Source organism: Labeo rohita, chromosome 14 (assembly GCF_022985175.1).
Source record: "Labeo rohita strain BAU-BD-2019 chromosome 14, IGBB_LRoh.1.0, whole genome shotgun sequence".
Taxonomy (NCBI): domain Eukaryota; kingdom Metazoa; phylum Chordata; class Actinopteri; order Cypriniformes; family Cyprinidae; genus Labeo; species Labeo rohita.
The window spans coordinates 30878342-30891780 of NC_066882.1; the positions used below are offsets into that span (position 1 = coordinate 30878342).

Below are 13439 nucleotides of genomic sequence, written 5' to 3' on the forward strand. Positions count from 1 at the left end.
TTGGGAGTAAACATGATGCTACTGTATTCTAGACTAAATGTGAACATGCATTAATTCATCTCACTCAAAAAAACAGATTCAGTATTCCTCAAAATGAATAAAAACTGTCAGAATATGACACAACCCTACAATAATTAAATGTTAAATAAAACAAATATCCTTTATGTATTTAACTCTTTTTATTAACCAGTGTCTTTGCTGCTGACCCTCAATGATGCAACTCAACCCTACTAATAAGCAAAAATTACTTTAGATAAACTAACATTTTTTTTTATAGCTGAAGAGTGATCTCCTGCATAAATGTACTTTTCTTTCAGTCTGAGGTGAATTCATTTCACTTTTGGTGTAAAAGAGCTTTTACATTAGAATTGTTTTATATTAAAAACAAAGAAGCAAACTCCGCCCAGATTTAAAAAGTAACGCAAAAGTAACGTAACATTACTTTCCATAAAAACAACATAATAGTAACATAATTAGTTACTTTTTCAGGGAGTAACGCAAAATTGTAATGCATTACTTTTAAAAGTAACTTTCCCCAACACTGATTGCCACATTTTTAAATGACACTACTCCACCTGACACGACTCTTCCACTTACATGAACATAGAGGTCTTCAAGAGCGATGAGGTTGTGTTGAAGAAGAGCAGCAGCGATGTGGTACAAAGATGATGGTGTTTCTCCATTTGGTTCCTGGGAAGAAAAAAAGAAGAAAGAAAGAAAGAAAGAAAGAAAGAAAGAAAGAAAAAGGATGAACATGATTACAGACAGGATCTCATCCAAGAGAAGGGCAAACAAACCCAGCGGCAAAATATGTTGACTATGTGCAAACGATTATTTTCTATTCCTTAGAGTATGAGAGTATTTGCAGTGGGTTCCTACTATTTTTTATTCATTTGAGAGAGAGAGAGAGGAAGAGGGAAAAAAAAAAAAAAAAAACTTATGACAGAAAATTATACTTGACACAGCAGTCATCTTGTATGAGTCAGTGAATATTACTGCACAATAACATGAACTAAAACTAAGAGTGATCAGTACAGTTGCTATGCCAACTGATATACTCTGTACTGCAACGACAAATGCTCAGAAACAATGACTGGAAATATTTCTGAAATGTTGCCCAGCACTGGCTGGTTTTAAAACCTACATGCCTACATTTATATATGCTGACCAAGGTCAGAAATTAACTTTCACTAAGGGCAATATTTGTCTCCCGAGATGTGATTTTTTTGTAACCTTTTTAAGGAGATTTTTTTTTTTTATAAATGTCCCTCTTAAATATGTCTGTTGTATTTTGTTACTTCAACCAATCAAAAAGGCAAAATACTATAAATTATCAATAAATTGTTCAACAATTACAAAAGGCATCTTTACAAGGTGGAATAATAGCTGGCATGGAATGTTGTTATACACAAATGGTACACAACATCTGCATAAGGTGAATGCATCATTAATATAAAATAATTAAAGTGCCCCTATTATAGATTTATTAAATTTACCTTTCATGCAGTGTGTAACACAGCTCTAAGTGAATGAAAACATCCTGCAAAGTTTTAAATCTGAAAGTGCTCTCTGTATAAAGTTTTCATAAGAAAGTCGATTCACAGTAATGAAAATGAATCTTAAGTAGTTTCATATTGACGTCAACTTGAAACATTAGCATATTGCTCGCCCAGACCCGGGAAAACTTAAACCCCTCTCCCTCAAACACTGTAACGGATTCCTGTGGAGAAGACGAGCTCTGCACTGTAGGGGAAAACCAGTTAGGGTAAAGTTGTGGTATGTCAAAAAAACTCCCAACTTCAAAATCATCCTACATGACAGCATACGTACTGACTCAGTGTTTACAAGGTGAACGTGCAAAGAGGGTCAAACACCCTTTACAGAAAGAAAAAAGTGAAACAGCAATGTTGGGACAATTTTGAAGTTGGAGGAAAAAATGAGATGGGAGTTTTTAGACATACCCTGTTTTGAAAAGGAGCGCAAAGAGCATCTTGGAGCTAAAGTACATGAGCTTTTGTGGTTTAAAAAAAAAAAAAAGTATAAATATGTTTTTAAAGAAAATGACATCGTTTTGCTAGATAAGACCCTTATTCCTCGGCTGGGATCGTTTAGTGCCTTTTGAAGCTGCACTGAACCTGCATTTTTAACCTTCAATCCATTGAGCACCACTCAAGTCCACTATATGGGGAAAAATCCTGTACTGTTTTCCTCAAAAACCTTAAATTCTTTGTGACTGAAGAAAGAGAGACATGAATATCTTGGATGGCATGGGGGTGAGTAAATTATTCTGAAAGTGGAGTAATCCTTTAAAAATTGTTGCTCTCGTGTACTCTGTAGCATGCAAAATACATATTTAGTTGTGCGTGCTGTGTTGCTCTGCACAGCTTGTAGGTCTCTGGCTAACCGGCTAACAGCAATATCTGTTCGCTCGCAACTGTCTGGAAATGTGTCGATGAATAGTGAATATTTATCGCTGTCATTACGTAGAGTTCTGATAAAGAATAGAGCAATACGTTGGTGTACAAACTGCAGTGCTTTATCAGTACGTTTCTACATTGGGTTAATGCATATACCATGGCTATTTGGGTGTTTACCACTGAGCTGTAGGCTTAAATAATGGTGATGGGCGTTCTGTTTCTGACTTTCTCTGCACATAGTAGACCAATCACAATAGACTGGGCCATCGGACCAATCACTGCAGATTAGCTTCACGCAATGGAGTCGTTGAGCAAATAAGGTAAAAATAAATGCATATAAGACAAGGAAAGTGTTTTTTGACCTTCCACGCATGTCAACCTGTTGTTGGGGACTCCCAAAACCAAAATACGAACCTTTCATAATCCATAATAGGGGCACTTTAAAATTGAAAAAATAAAGAACGCCATTACAGGGATGCTCTTGATATTACATTAACAATGATTACAGCTGATCAAAACTGTAGTGTTTGGGGAAACAGCATGTCATACTCTGGCTATTAGGGGTGGGAATCTTCAGGCACTTAATCCGATCCGATTCCGAGAGTCCAGAACGATTCTTGATATACATTTTTCCCCCAATTCTTCTGCTGTGCAAATACATCTTTACAACTTCACATTTTAACCAAAATTGCAGTTTCTTTGCTTTTTGTTTATAATTGGAATCTCTGTATGTCAGTGCTGCCATCTTAAAAGTAGGTATGTGAATCTTCACTGGTTTCATGATTCAATTCAAGTACAATTTTCATTATCAACTCAACATCACTATGCATCACATTCTCATTTTTCAATATTTGCGCATTTGAGCCGAAATTTTATATCAAATTTATTTTGTGCAAACGAGCATTTAACCACAGCCGCAATCGATCTTCAGGACAACAAACACAAAGCGCACGTTAAAGACTATTAACGAAAGCATATCTAAAGTAAAACACAGCGGGTGGAAGAACACACTTTCAAGCAATGCACACGTGTTTAACTGCTTTCACACCGACCCCGGAAAGCTCTGCGCTATGAAACCCATTCATTGCAATTGCTTGCGCCGCCCAGGGACGGCTTGTTTCTGCGTCGAAATATTCAGAATTTCAAAAAATTCAGAAAAAGAGAGAATCGCGATGTATCGGAGAATCGATTTTTTCTCCCACCCCTACTGGTTATGCAGATAAAACAAGTTAAAAAACATTTATAAATTAGTTAATTGGTTTTTACACATTAGAAAATCAAGACTTTACTTTAGTGAAAGTATAGAAGCATGAAAAACAACACTACTAAAAAAAAAAAAAAAAAAAAAAGTTAAACTTGTAACACACACACTGTCTAGGTTTAAGGCAAATGCCTTCTGTCGCATGTCTTAAATTGTAATGTAACAAAGATATTGGATCTGTGTGGGTTTGCATATAGGAACCACGTACCTGGTGGAACTTGAACTTGAAGCCCAGCATGTGGCAGAGGGTCTGGTGCTCACACATGTAGGACTTGATAAGAGGGATGAAGAACTCATCGTGATCAGAGCGGCACTCGTACACCTCTAAAATAATGTCCAGCACACGGTTTGGGTCCAGATTGAAACATCCTGAGGACAGAACATGGACGTCATTGACTCATGATCTCAATGACAGTCGGCACACATGACAGCTATAATTATCACAGCTGGATTGAGCTCAGTCAAGTGATCATAAAGTTTTGTTTCGGACCACTGCGCCAGTCATTATCAGGGCTCAACAGAGATGATCCAGTGACCCGAGGCAAGTATAAGAGTTTCATCTGTCATTTGCCCTACTGCTCTACTGCTGTGCTGACACTATGTATACATTGTTATTTTAGTAAGGATGGCTTGATACCACTGCTTGATACAGATACTGCAATCATGATCATCTGTTGATAATTATACCAATCCAATATGCATACTGTTTTTTAACAGATCAGTTTGGAATAATTATTCTTCATTAACTTACTAACTACACACTGCTTCATTATAAACAGAGGAAAACAAGTACATAAAAATGTATCTAAAAATATAACTTATTTACTAAAAACATATTTAAAAATATACTGTAATAGTTAACACTACATAGACCAACACAAAAGGATTTTACGCACATTTCAGGCCAAAAAAAAGTGAGAGGGGAAAAAATAAACTAGGATTCTAGCTTTGATCTTGATTGTGTTTTTACCATTTCAATTAAATGACAGTTCACCCAAAATGAAAATTCTCTCATCATTTACTCACCCTCAAGTTGTCGCAAAGCTTCTTGAGTTTACAGCTGCTGGTCCCCATTTCCTTCCATAGAAAACACCAAGGAAGTCAATGGCTACCAGCAGCTGTTTGGTTTCCAATATTCTTCAAAATATCTTCTTTTGTGTTCAACAGAACGAACAAACTCATACAGGTTTGGAACAACATGAGGGTAAATAAATGATGACTGAACTTTCATTTTCAGGTGAACTGTCCCTTTAAGTTATAATATTTACATATATTTATCTAACTATACATTTCGTTATTAGTAATATGCGGACCACAACCCTGGACCACAAAACCAGTCTCAAGTAGCACGGGTATATTTGTAGCAATAGCCAACAATACATTGTATAGGTCAAAATTATTGATTTTTTTTTTCTTTTTTATGCCAAAAATCATTAGGAAATTAAGTAAAGATTATGTTCCATGAAGATATTTTGTAAATTTCCTACCGTAAATGTATCAACGTTCATGTCTTTCTTTCTTCAGTCGTAAAGAAATTGTTTTTTGAGGAAAATATTTTTCTCCATATAATGGACTGATTTGGTGCCCCGATTTTGAACTTCCAAAATGCAGTTTAAATGCGGCTTCAAACGATCCCAAACGCGGTTGTAAACCATCCTAGTCGAGAATGAAGGGTCTTATCTAGCGTAACGATCGGTTATTTTCAGCAAATAAATAAATAAATAAATAAATACAATTTCCATACTTTTTATTCTCAAACGCTCATCTGTCTCTCCTTTAACTCTGTGCATTCCGGCTCAAGACAGCTAGAGAATGCCAAAAAAAAAAAAAAAAAAAAAAAAAAAAAACGTTTTTTTCTCCCTCAACTTCAAAAATAACTTCAAAATCATCCTACATCGCTGCAGAAGTACCGGCCCAGTCTTTGCAAAGTGAACATGCAAAGATCAAACACCCATAACAAAAAAGGTAAAACAGCAATATAGGACGATTTTGAAGTTGAGGGAGAACATGAGATGGGAGTTTTTCGACATACACTAACTGACATGAACCGGAACAAAAACACGGATTTGGGATTGTTTGAAGCCGCATTTAAACTGCATTTTGGAAGTTCACCACATCATGCTGAAATGTTTTCCTCAAAAAACTATTTCTTTACGACTGAAGAAAGAAAGACATGAACATCTTGGATGACAAGGGGGTGAGTACATTATATGTAAATCTTGTTTTGGAAGTTGACTTCTTTAAGAAGCACTGGTCTAGAGAAGAAATTCAAGATCATCTACTGTTACCAATCATCATCATCATCATCATCATCATCATCATAATCATAATATCACATCTGGAAGTGCACAGCAGTATTTAAGGATGAAGTTTAGCTTACAAGCCATTATGACGGGTGATGCAGCACATACTGTACCTATTAATGACTTGATGTTCTCAAGGACGAGGTGGCTGGTGAGATTCCCGGACAGATCCTGCCCAAGCTCCGTGATCAGCTTAGCGTAACCTTCATTCTCCTCGCGCAACAAATTGAACTTCTGCTGTTTGTAACTAGAGAGTGAAAGATGGAAGGTTACGCCGGAAAAAAACTTCATGTAGTCATCTAAAAATGATGATGAACATCAGAGCTGAGGTCTGCTGGTCACGGGCAGGAGTACGAGTCTAATTCCACCCTCAGACATATGGCAGGCATTTTATAAGATGACATGAAACCAATTAATCCATTATAACATGCTTATGTTAATGAAAGGACTGTTGGATAGCACGTAAAAAACTGTGGTGTGAGAGGAGAGAGAGAAAACGGGGGCTTTCAGGGCAGAGTGCTCTGTAATCTTGATAAAACTCATTAAGAAAGACCTACACAGAGCCATGAAATTAATCATCATCAAGGGAGTTCAGCACTATGCCTTTCATTTACAGCAAAATGAGACTGGGGACATTTTATAGATGCACAACATCATGCTGAACGTGCAGAAAGCAGTGACCCACGTCTAAAAGAGAACAACACGCCACATTTCAGCACATGAACTCAAGGTGTTTTATACCCAGTGACTAAATCTGAAACTCGACTGTCATCTGAACTCCAAGCAGTGGTCAAGCAGAGGTCAAACTCTGCAATTCAGGTGCAAATGATCACAAACAAAAGTTGTTGCAGTTACATTTTCTTACATGCAAGTCATTAAAATAAAGATGCACTCATTCCAATTTTCTTGGCCGATTCCTATTCCAGTTTTTCTGTAAGTGTGACCTGCTGATACCTATTTTTGCTGATTCCGATTTTCTTTCCAAGAACTATAATTGAGAATATACAAATAAAAATCTATACTTTTCAATGCAAAAAAACGGTTTACATAATTTATTAAACATTACAAGACTAACTGGACTAAGTTACAGATATTCTTTATAGACGCATTTACACTGCAAAATTTCAAAGGCATAAATAATTTTATAAGATTCATGTTGGGAAAAATGCAATGATACTTTTAAATATGAAACCAAACCACCAGTAGGTGGCAGCAAATGGCTAAGTCATTTAGTCATTCATTCAAGTGATTCATTCAAACAGCAGATTCATTCAGAAACAAAAGCAAGGGCCTTTAGTGAATGGATTTCTGAATCACTGACTCACTTGATTTGTTCAAAAACGTGGATTCATTCAGTAACAAAACATGGCTGCGTTGCCCAGAAAACTGGCTAATTCCAGTCCCTGGCCGGTCGATCGGTGCATCGCTATTAAAAACAAGCATACTGTTCTCTCTCAGACCACAGCATGTTTAGATATTAGTGCTGTCAAATATTGAATTTGATACACATTCCTTTGGAATATCTGAAACCATTTCAATACTCATTTTCTTCAATATTAATATACAATTACCAGCTGTGTTTCTGGCATCTCTTTTCTGTGACAGCATGTTGACACACAGCACAGTCTGTATTTTATTAGAGTATATAGTCCATAGCACTGTTTCAGAACAGTTCACACGCACATGTGAATTTAGTGTTATCGAATTATGATTTTTTTTTTCAAGGTATTTCATCAAGGTTAGAAATTCCAGTATCCTGACAACATTAACATACTATAGTTTTTAAATATTATGCTTGTGTAAAGTGCTAGTTTAAGAAGTATTTTTTTCTCATTTAAAAAATGGTTATAGGCCATGATTCAATCCACCCAGTACAAGGTGATTCACAACATTACAAACTTCCTTTTGAAGCAAAATAAATAAATAAATAATAAAAATATATTATACATATACACGTACAGTTTTACTCTAAATAAAGTACTGATATATATATATATATATATATATATTATTAATAAAACACTGCACATCCTTTGAAAGTAAAGCACTTGCGTCTGAAGAAAAGAGACATGGTGGAGGAAGAGCAGCAGGCGGTGCTTCAAAATGTACCAAACATCATGAAAGCAGATATTTGGGCACATTTCGGTTTTTACAAAAAGAACATGCATGAATGAGAAAAAGTGTGGGACGTGATAGATGTGAAAAAGAGTTTGTGTAATAAACTGTGAAAAGGAAGTCAATGCGACACTTGCGCTGACTGACACACAGCTAAAGCCACACACAGAGAAAGCCTCTCAGAAAGCATGCAATCCTGAATTCAGTTCTCTTTCACAGCAGACTGCACTTGAACAGTCAAATACACGCATGATTATGCCAAAATATGTCCTGGCAAGTATTCACAAACATTTTGGAAATGATTCAGATGTACATCATCATTTTAGATCTGCGCATTAGGTATGACATCATAAACCTGCTGCTGTCTGTCATTAATGCTAACCTAACAACAAAAGATAAGAAGAAAAGCATGTGCCGTTTGTTTAGACACGTGACTGCGCGCTGCACAGAGCGGGACACTTCAAAGGCAGATGTAAAACACCGACAACAATACAGTGTGTACAGTATACTGTAGTGCATGTTTTCATGTCATTACTAAGCAATGAATTTGTTGACTAGATGCTGCATTAGAGGAGAAAGGACAGCAGTATACTTTTGCCCATTTGGTGATCAAATAAAGTCTTGCAGACCGCCGCTTGAATTGAACACGACGTGTCCAGCGTGTGTGATACCGGATAGCTGCAGGTTCTTCTAGACGCGGCGCTGCACTTTTGCCGGTTGTGTGACTAACATATTTTTATATTTAGATTAGATAACCACAAATGTTCTAGAATAGCAGCAGTTAAATCATGAAAGTACACAATAACCGTATATATGCAATTTCAATACTGTGGCCTTTGTGTAGATATTTAAAGATGGACATCTTTAGCTTGATTATTGATGTAAAGGCAACACTTCACAGTATGAGTCCATTTGTAAAATTAAGATTGATAAAAGCTGTAGAATAGAACTGTTCCTTGCTGTAGAATTGTTCCTTGTTAGAGTGTGTTAATTTTAGCATCTACTGATATATTTTTAAAATTTTAGTTGCTTTTGTTAACAAACTGTAACTGTAATGATCGATATATAATTAATATCAATATTTTTATTCATTTACAAAGTATGGTTCAGTAGGCTACTTTTTTTTTTTTTTTTAATAATAGAGCACTATTTATTTTCCGTTCAGTATCCATTTTAAAAACTATCGGTCGATTAATCAGTATCGGTCAGTGTGGTCCAACCTAGTTATCGGTATCAGTAAAATCCAATATCGGTCGACCTCTATTTAATACACTACGCAGCATTTATTTCTACATTTGGTCATTCAGTTCTTTTAGGCCTATTAATTTTTTTTTTTTTTTACTTACTTACTGCTTCTGACCTACTGTACTTGGAAAAACTGTAAAGTGTTTATTTCTTATTTTTCAACTGTTTATTATAAGCTTATTTTATACAAAAATAAAATAACAAAAAGAATATATATTGACTATTAACATAAGAATTGGATAAAGCATTACCTCTGAACTACAATCAAATAATGAGGGAAGTAAACACTGACTTCTCCAATATACAAAAATGCAAGTAGCTTGAGAGCGTAGGTAGACTATGGCATTTGCTGTGCTTCATGAGAGTAGGCAGAGCTTAAGAATTCTTTTGGTGTGATTTGCTTTATTTGAATCCCTGACTGCAGGAGATTTCTTTGCAGACTCATGGTTCACGTACTGATTAGCAAAATCGGAGCTCTCACAGTAGGTCTGTTTTTGAAGGTTAATAAAACCAAGTTAAAAAAAAAAAAAAAAAAATGAACTCCTCTATGAAGAAAATGAATGGCATTTTTACCTCTGGAACCTGACTGTTGTACTCTATAGTCAGGCATATGGCCATCTCTCAAAACCCAGCATCCTACCTAGACAGCATTTTTTTTTTAGAAACAAAGCCTACATATTGTATAAGCAGGCACCTTACTAGAGTGAAAGGATTGAGGCCGTAAAGCCTAAATATTGTCTAGGTAGGTCGCACAGAAGGAAAATACGACCTCGATAGGCAGCACATTCAGTTTTCAGGTTGTCATGCCCTTGCAGACTGTATAAACAAGCTGCACACCAGTTGAAGAATAAATGCTGTGCACAAAATCTGTGCATTAGTAGTGTATACCTATATTCAGAGGGAAAGACACAATCAAACCTATTTAAGGTGGTGAGAAAAGAAGGAAATGTGACTTACAATAGTTTGGTCTTGATTTTGACAATCTTCTGGTTGAACTGCTGAGCTTGTTTGATCAGCCCCAGAGACTCCAGCGTTTCTGGATCTAATCTCTCCTTCAGCATACCATCAGGAACACAGATCTGAAAAGGACAGACAACAATGCCTTTAATTAGACACTCTTCACCAACACTGCTGGGAGGATAAGACCAGTATTAAATTCATCAAAACGCTAGAATAATATCTCTGCATCCATCAGAGTAGCACTGCCCACATCCAACCTCAATGGCCTTCAGCTACACTTACATAAGACACTAATAACACTGCATAACAAGCCCATATTTGCATACTAATCAGGCGTACAGTGGTTTAAATGAAAGAGGAGAGCAGGCGCACTGCAGGTCTCGATGAGTCACCTCGACTGCCATTACAAACCGTTCCCTTCGCAAGCGCGTCGTGTTCTGCCGCAGCAAAGATGTGAAACACGCTCCGGTTTGAGGCCTAGCTCAAATACCCACAGCCGCCGTGAAAGTGTCTCGTTTAATTCCGGCACAGTGCTGGAGGTTCGTTCAGGGGAGCAGAGCGGCCCTTTGTGACTACAATTTAATTTTTCACTGGAGGACAGAATTTGAGCCACTCAATACTCTAATGCAGCTAATCTTCAGAGTCAGGGGATCGGCCACCCACTTACGTATGCACGCAAAAAAAAGCATTTCGTCAACCGCAGTGTGTGCTGTAGTGCAGGAGAGACGAGCGACGTGTCTCAAAGCGCATTACTGCCACACAGTGGTCATGAAGACAATCGCACGCTGCTCTACTCACCAAACAGGCTCCAACCAGCTGGGTAAAATGATCTCGCTTGTGTTTCTCCTCCAAACAGCCAGTCTCAATATCTGCAAAATCAACAATTACACATGAATTTATATCAAGTCAGATACGTAACGTATAAATCAATTCCTGATGCGTTATGTACATCTACTGCCATTTTAATTGATGGTTACAGCAATTATTTGTAAGCACACACTGTTCTTTTAGACAGCCCGTTAAATAAGCTTTGCAACTAGAAATGAATCCAATAGATCTTTGTCAGGATAGGTGCCATATTCAATTTAACACACAAGCCATTGAGGATGTGAGGGATGGACTTAGTCTTTACAATGGCGTGCAAATGCATAAAGGTTTTAGATTACATGTCATTTTCAAAACTCCCAAATTGCTTTATGGAGTTTTTGTCTACTGAACGGTTTCTGTAAAGATGTTTTATTAGCTGCCATGTCAGGTTAATTTCTAGTATTCATGATTCTAATATAAAAAGGGCATACAATTTATAAGGGTATTTAAAAAAAGCTTTAAGTTTTTACCAGAATCACTTTATCAGTGAAAGTGTTTTCTTAACTGAAACTCTCTGTCTGAGACTCCTTAGGCCCAATAGCAGTTTTATACAATAATAGATTGTATGATAAAATAAATGTATCGTTATTTTTAATATTATTAAAACAGAAATGTTATCATTATACAAGTGGCCTTTAAATTAAACGCAAAGAAGAGAGAGGGAGAAAGCAGTTGTATCAGTATAACGATACTGCAGAAAATGAGTATTAGAACCATTTCAAATGCTCCGAATATTTATGCATTTGAAAAATCAATACTCTGACATCACTATATTGAGCACGCTGTAATTCTACCCCTTTCTTTTTAGTTTTTTAAAACAGGCCAGCAAAATCAATTTCAGACAAGCTGGTGGTTAAATGTAAGTGGATATTCTCATCATAAGGACATTTTAGTAGTAATGACTATTAATAATATGTCAGTGAATGGGTGCCGTCAGAATGAGAGTCCAAACAGGTGATAAAAACATCACAATAATCAACACTAGTCTATCACTTAATGTCCTGTCAAGCCAAAAGCTGTGTGTTTGTAAGAAACTAACAATTTGGAATTGCAGTTAATATTATGAATTTCACTGGTTTAGCTTTTTGAAAAGTCTTCATGATGTAAAGAGTGTTAAATTATATATAAAAAAAAAAAAAAATCTAAAAATGACAATTTTGCATAATTATGATTATAATTTGAGGTGATTTAACCATTGTGCATCCCAAAGCATTTTTCAGTAGCAAACTCGCATGCGTTTTGTGTAGGTTTCAAGAGCTGTAGTATCTCCACATAATATTAAATTAACATTTAAATCAATCACGCTGGGCCTGACAAACGAACAGCAGGGAATTTGATGAGAGCTTCATTAGGATAAGTTCAGTAAGACTCTCCAGCTCCTTCAAATTCATAAGCTGAATTATGCAAACATCTGTCAGAACAGCGATCTACGTGGACACACGACTGCAGATTAATAAGCATGTTCACTCATGCACGTAACAAAACTGTCTTTCATACAAACGCATCCTGGCTCTGCTTCACCAGGACAAATGAGATGACACTTAAATGAACTGTTTGGCACACTTACTTAAATCAGCATTAGCCAGGAGGACTTACCTAATATACAGAAAACATCAGCTAAAATAGAAGGCATATCGTCCCGCAGCTCCTGAAAGACAAACACAATTGCTTTCAATGGCACATTGCACAAATGTTTACAGCACTTCAATTTCACAGAATTTCAACATCTCTCTTTTTCCCAGTGGAGATTCCAGTTCACTGGAGGACGGTGGACAGAACTAGATGTAGCAGAAGTACAGATGTGAAGTGGGTGATCTATCACTGGTACACTTCAGCTGTGTTTAGAAGGCTAGTTTCATCTGGCTGGATGAGATGTCACAGCGGCAGCAGCAAAGCAATCTGTGGAGGGATTCTGTGTCCACGCTCCATAGATCAAACGTCGCTACTGCTGCGAACGAACTCACGTAACGTCTGATTTGAAAGTTTAAAGAAAACCTAATTGAGATACACATGGGACAGCAAACTTCACATCTCAGTGGGATGGATTTTGTGAGAGTGCTGAGGTGGAACAGTCCTAGCAGAACTTCACAAGGCGTTTGCACGGTAACATGCTGTTTACTTCAGTGGATTTCCATTTATGTGTCAGGCGCCAGGGTACTTCTGTACCGATACCGTTTATTCAGCATTCACAACAACTCTTGTAAAGCGAAAAAAAAACAAACTAAAACAGTCGACCATGAGTAAATAATTTGACTTACACAAACACTTCAA

At 36.7% G+C, this 13439-nt stretch overlaps 1 protein-coding gene across 2 annotated transcripts in view; it reads right to left on the minus strand.

The window, feature by feature from the left end:
* Positions 1 to 13439, minus strand: part of thoc2 (THO complex 2) — a 96669-nt gene that overhangs the window by 77133 nt on the left and 6097 nt on the right. For both annotated transcript variants that reach the window (XM_051127672.1, XM_051127671.1), the window contains exons 4-9: positions 12765 to 12816; positions 11100 to 11170; positions 10299 to 10420; positions 6095 to 6228; positions 3887 to 4047; positions 598 to 690 (exon numbers count right to left, since the gene is read on the minus strand). In XM_051127672.1, the coding sequence (XP_050983629.1) occupies positions 598 to 690; positions 3887 to 4047; positions 6095 to 6228; positions 10299 to 10420; positions 11100 to 11170; positions 12765 to 12816 (633 nt within the window). The remainder of the gene's footprint in view (positions 1 to 597; positions 691 to 3886; positions 4048 to 6094; positions 6229 to 10298; positions 10421 to 11099; positions 11171 to 12764; positions 12817 to 13439) is intronic.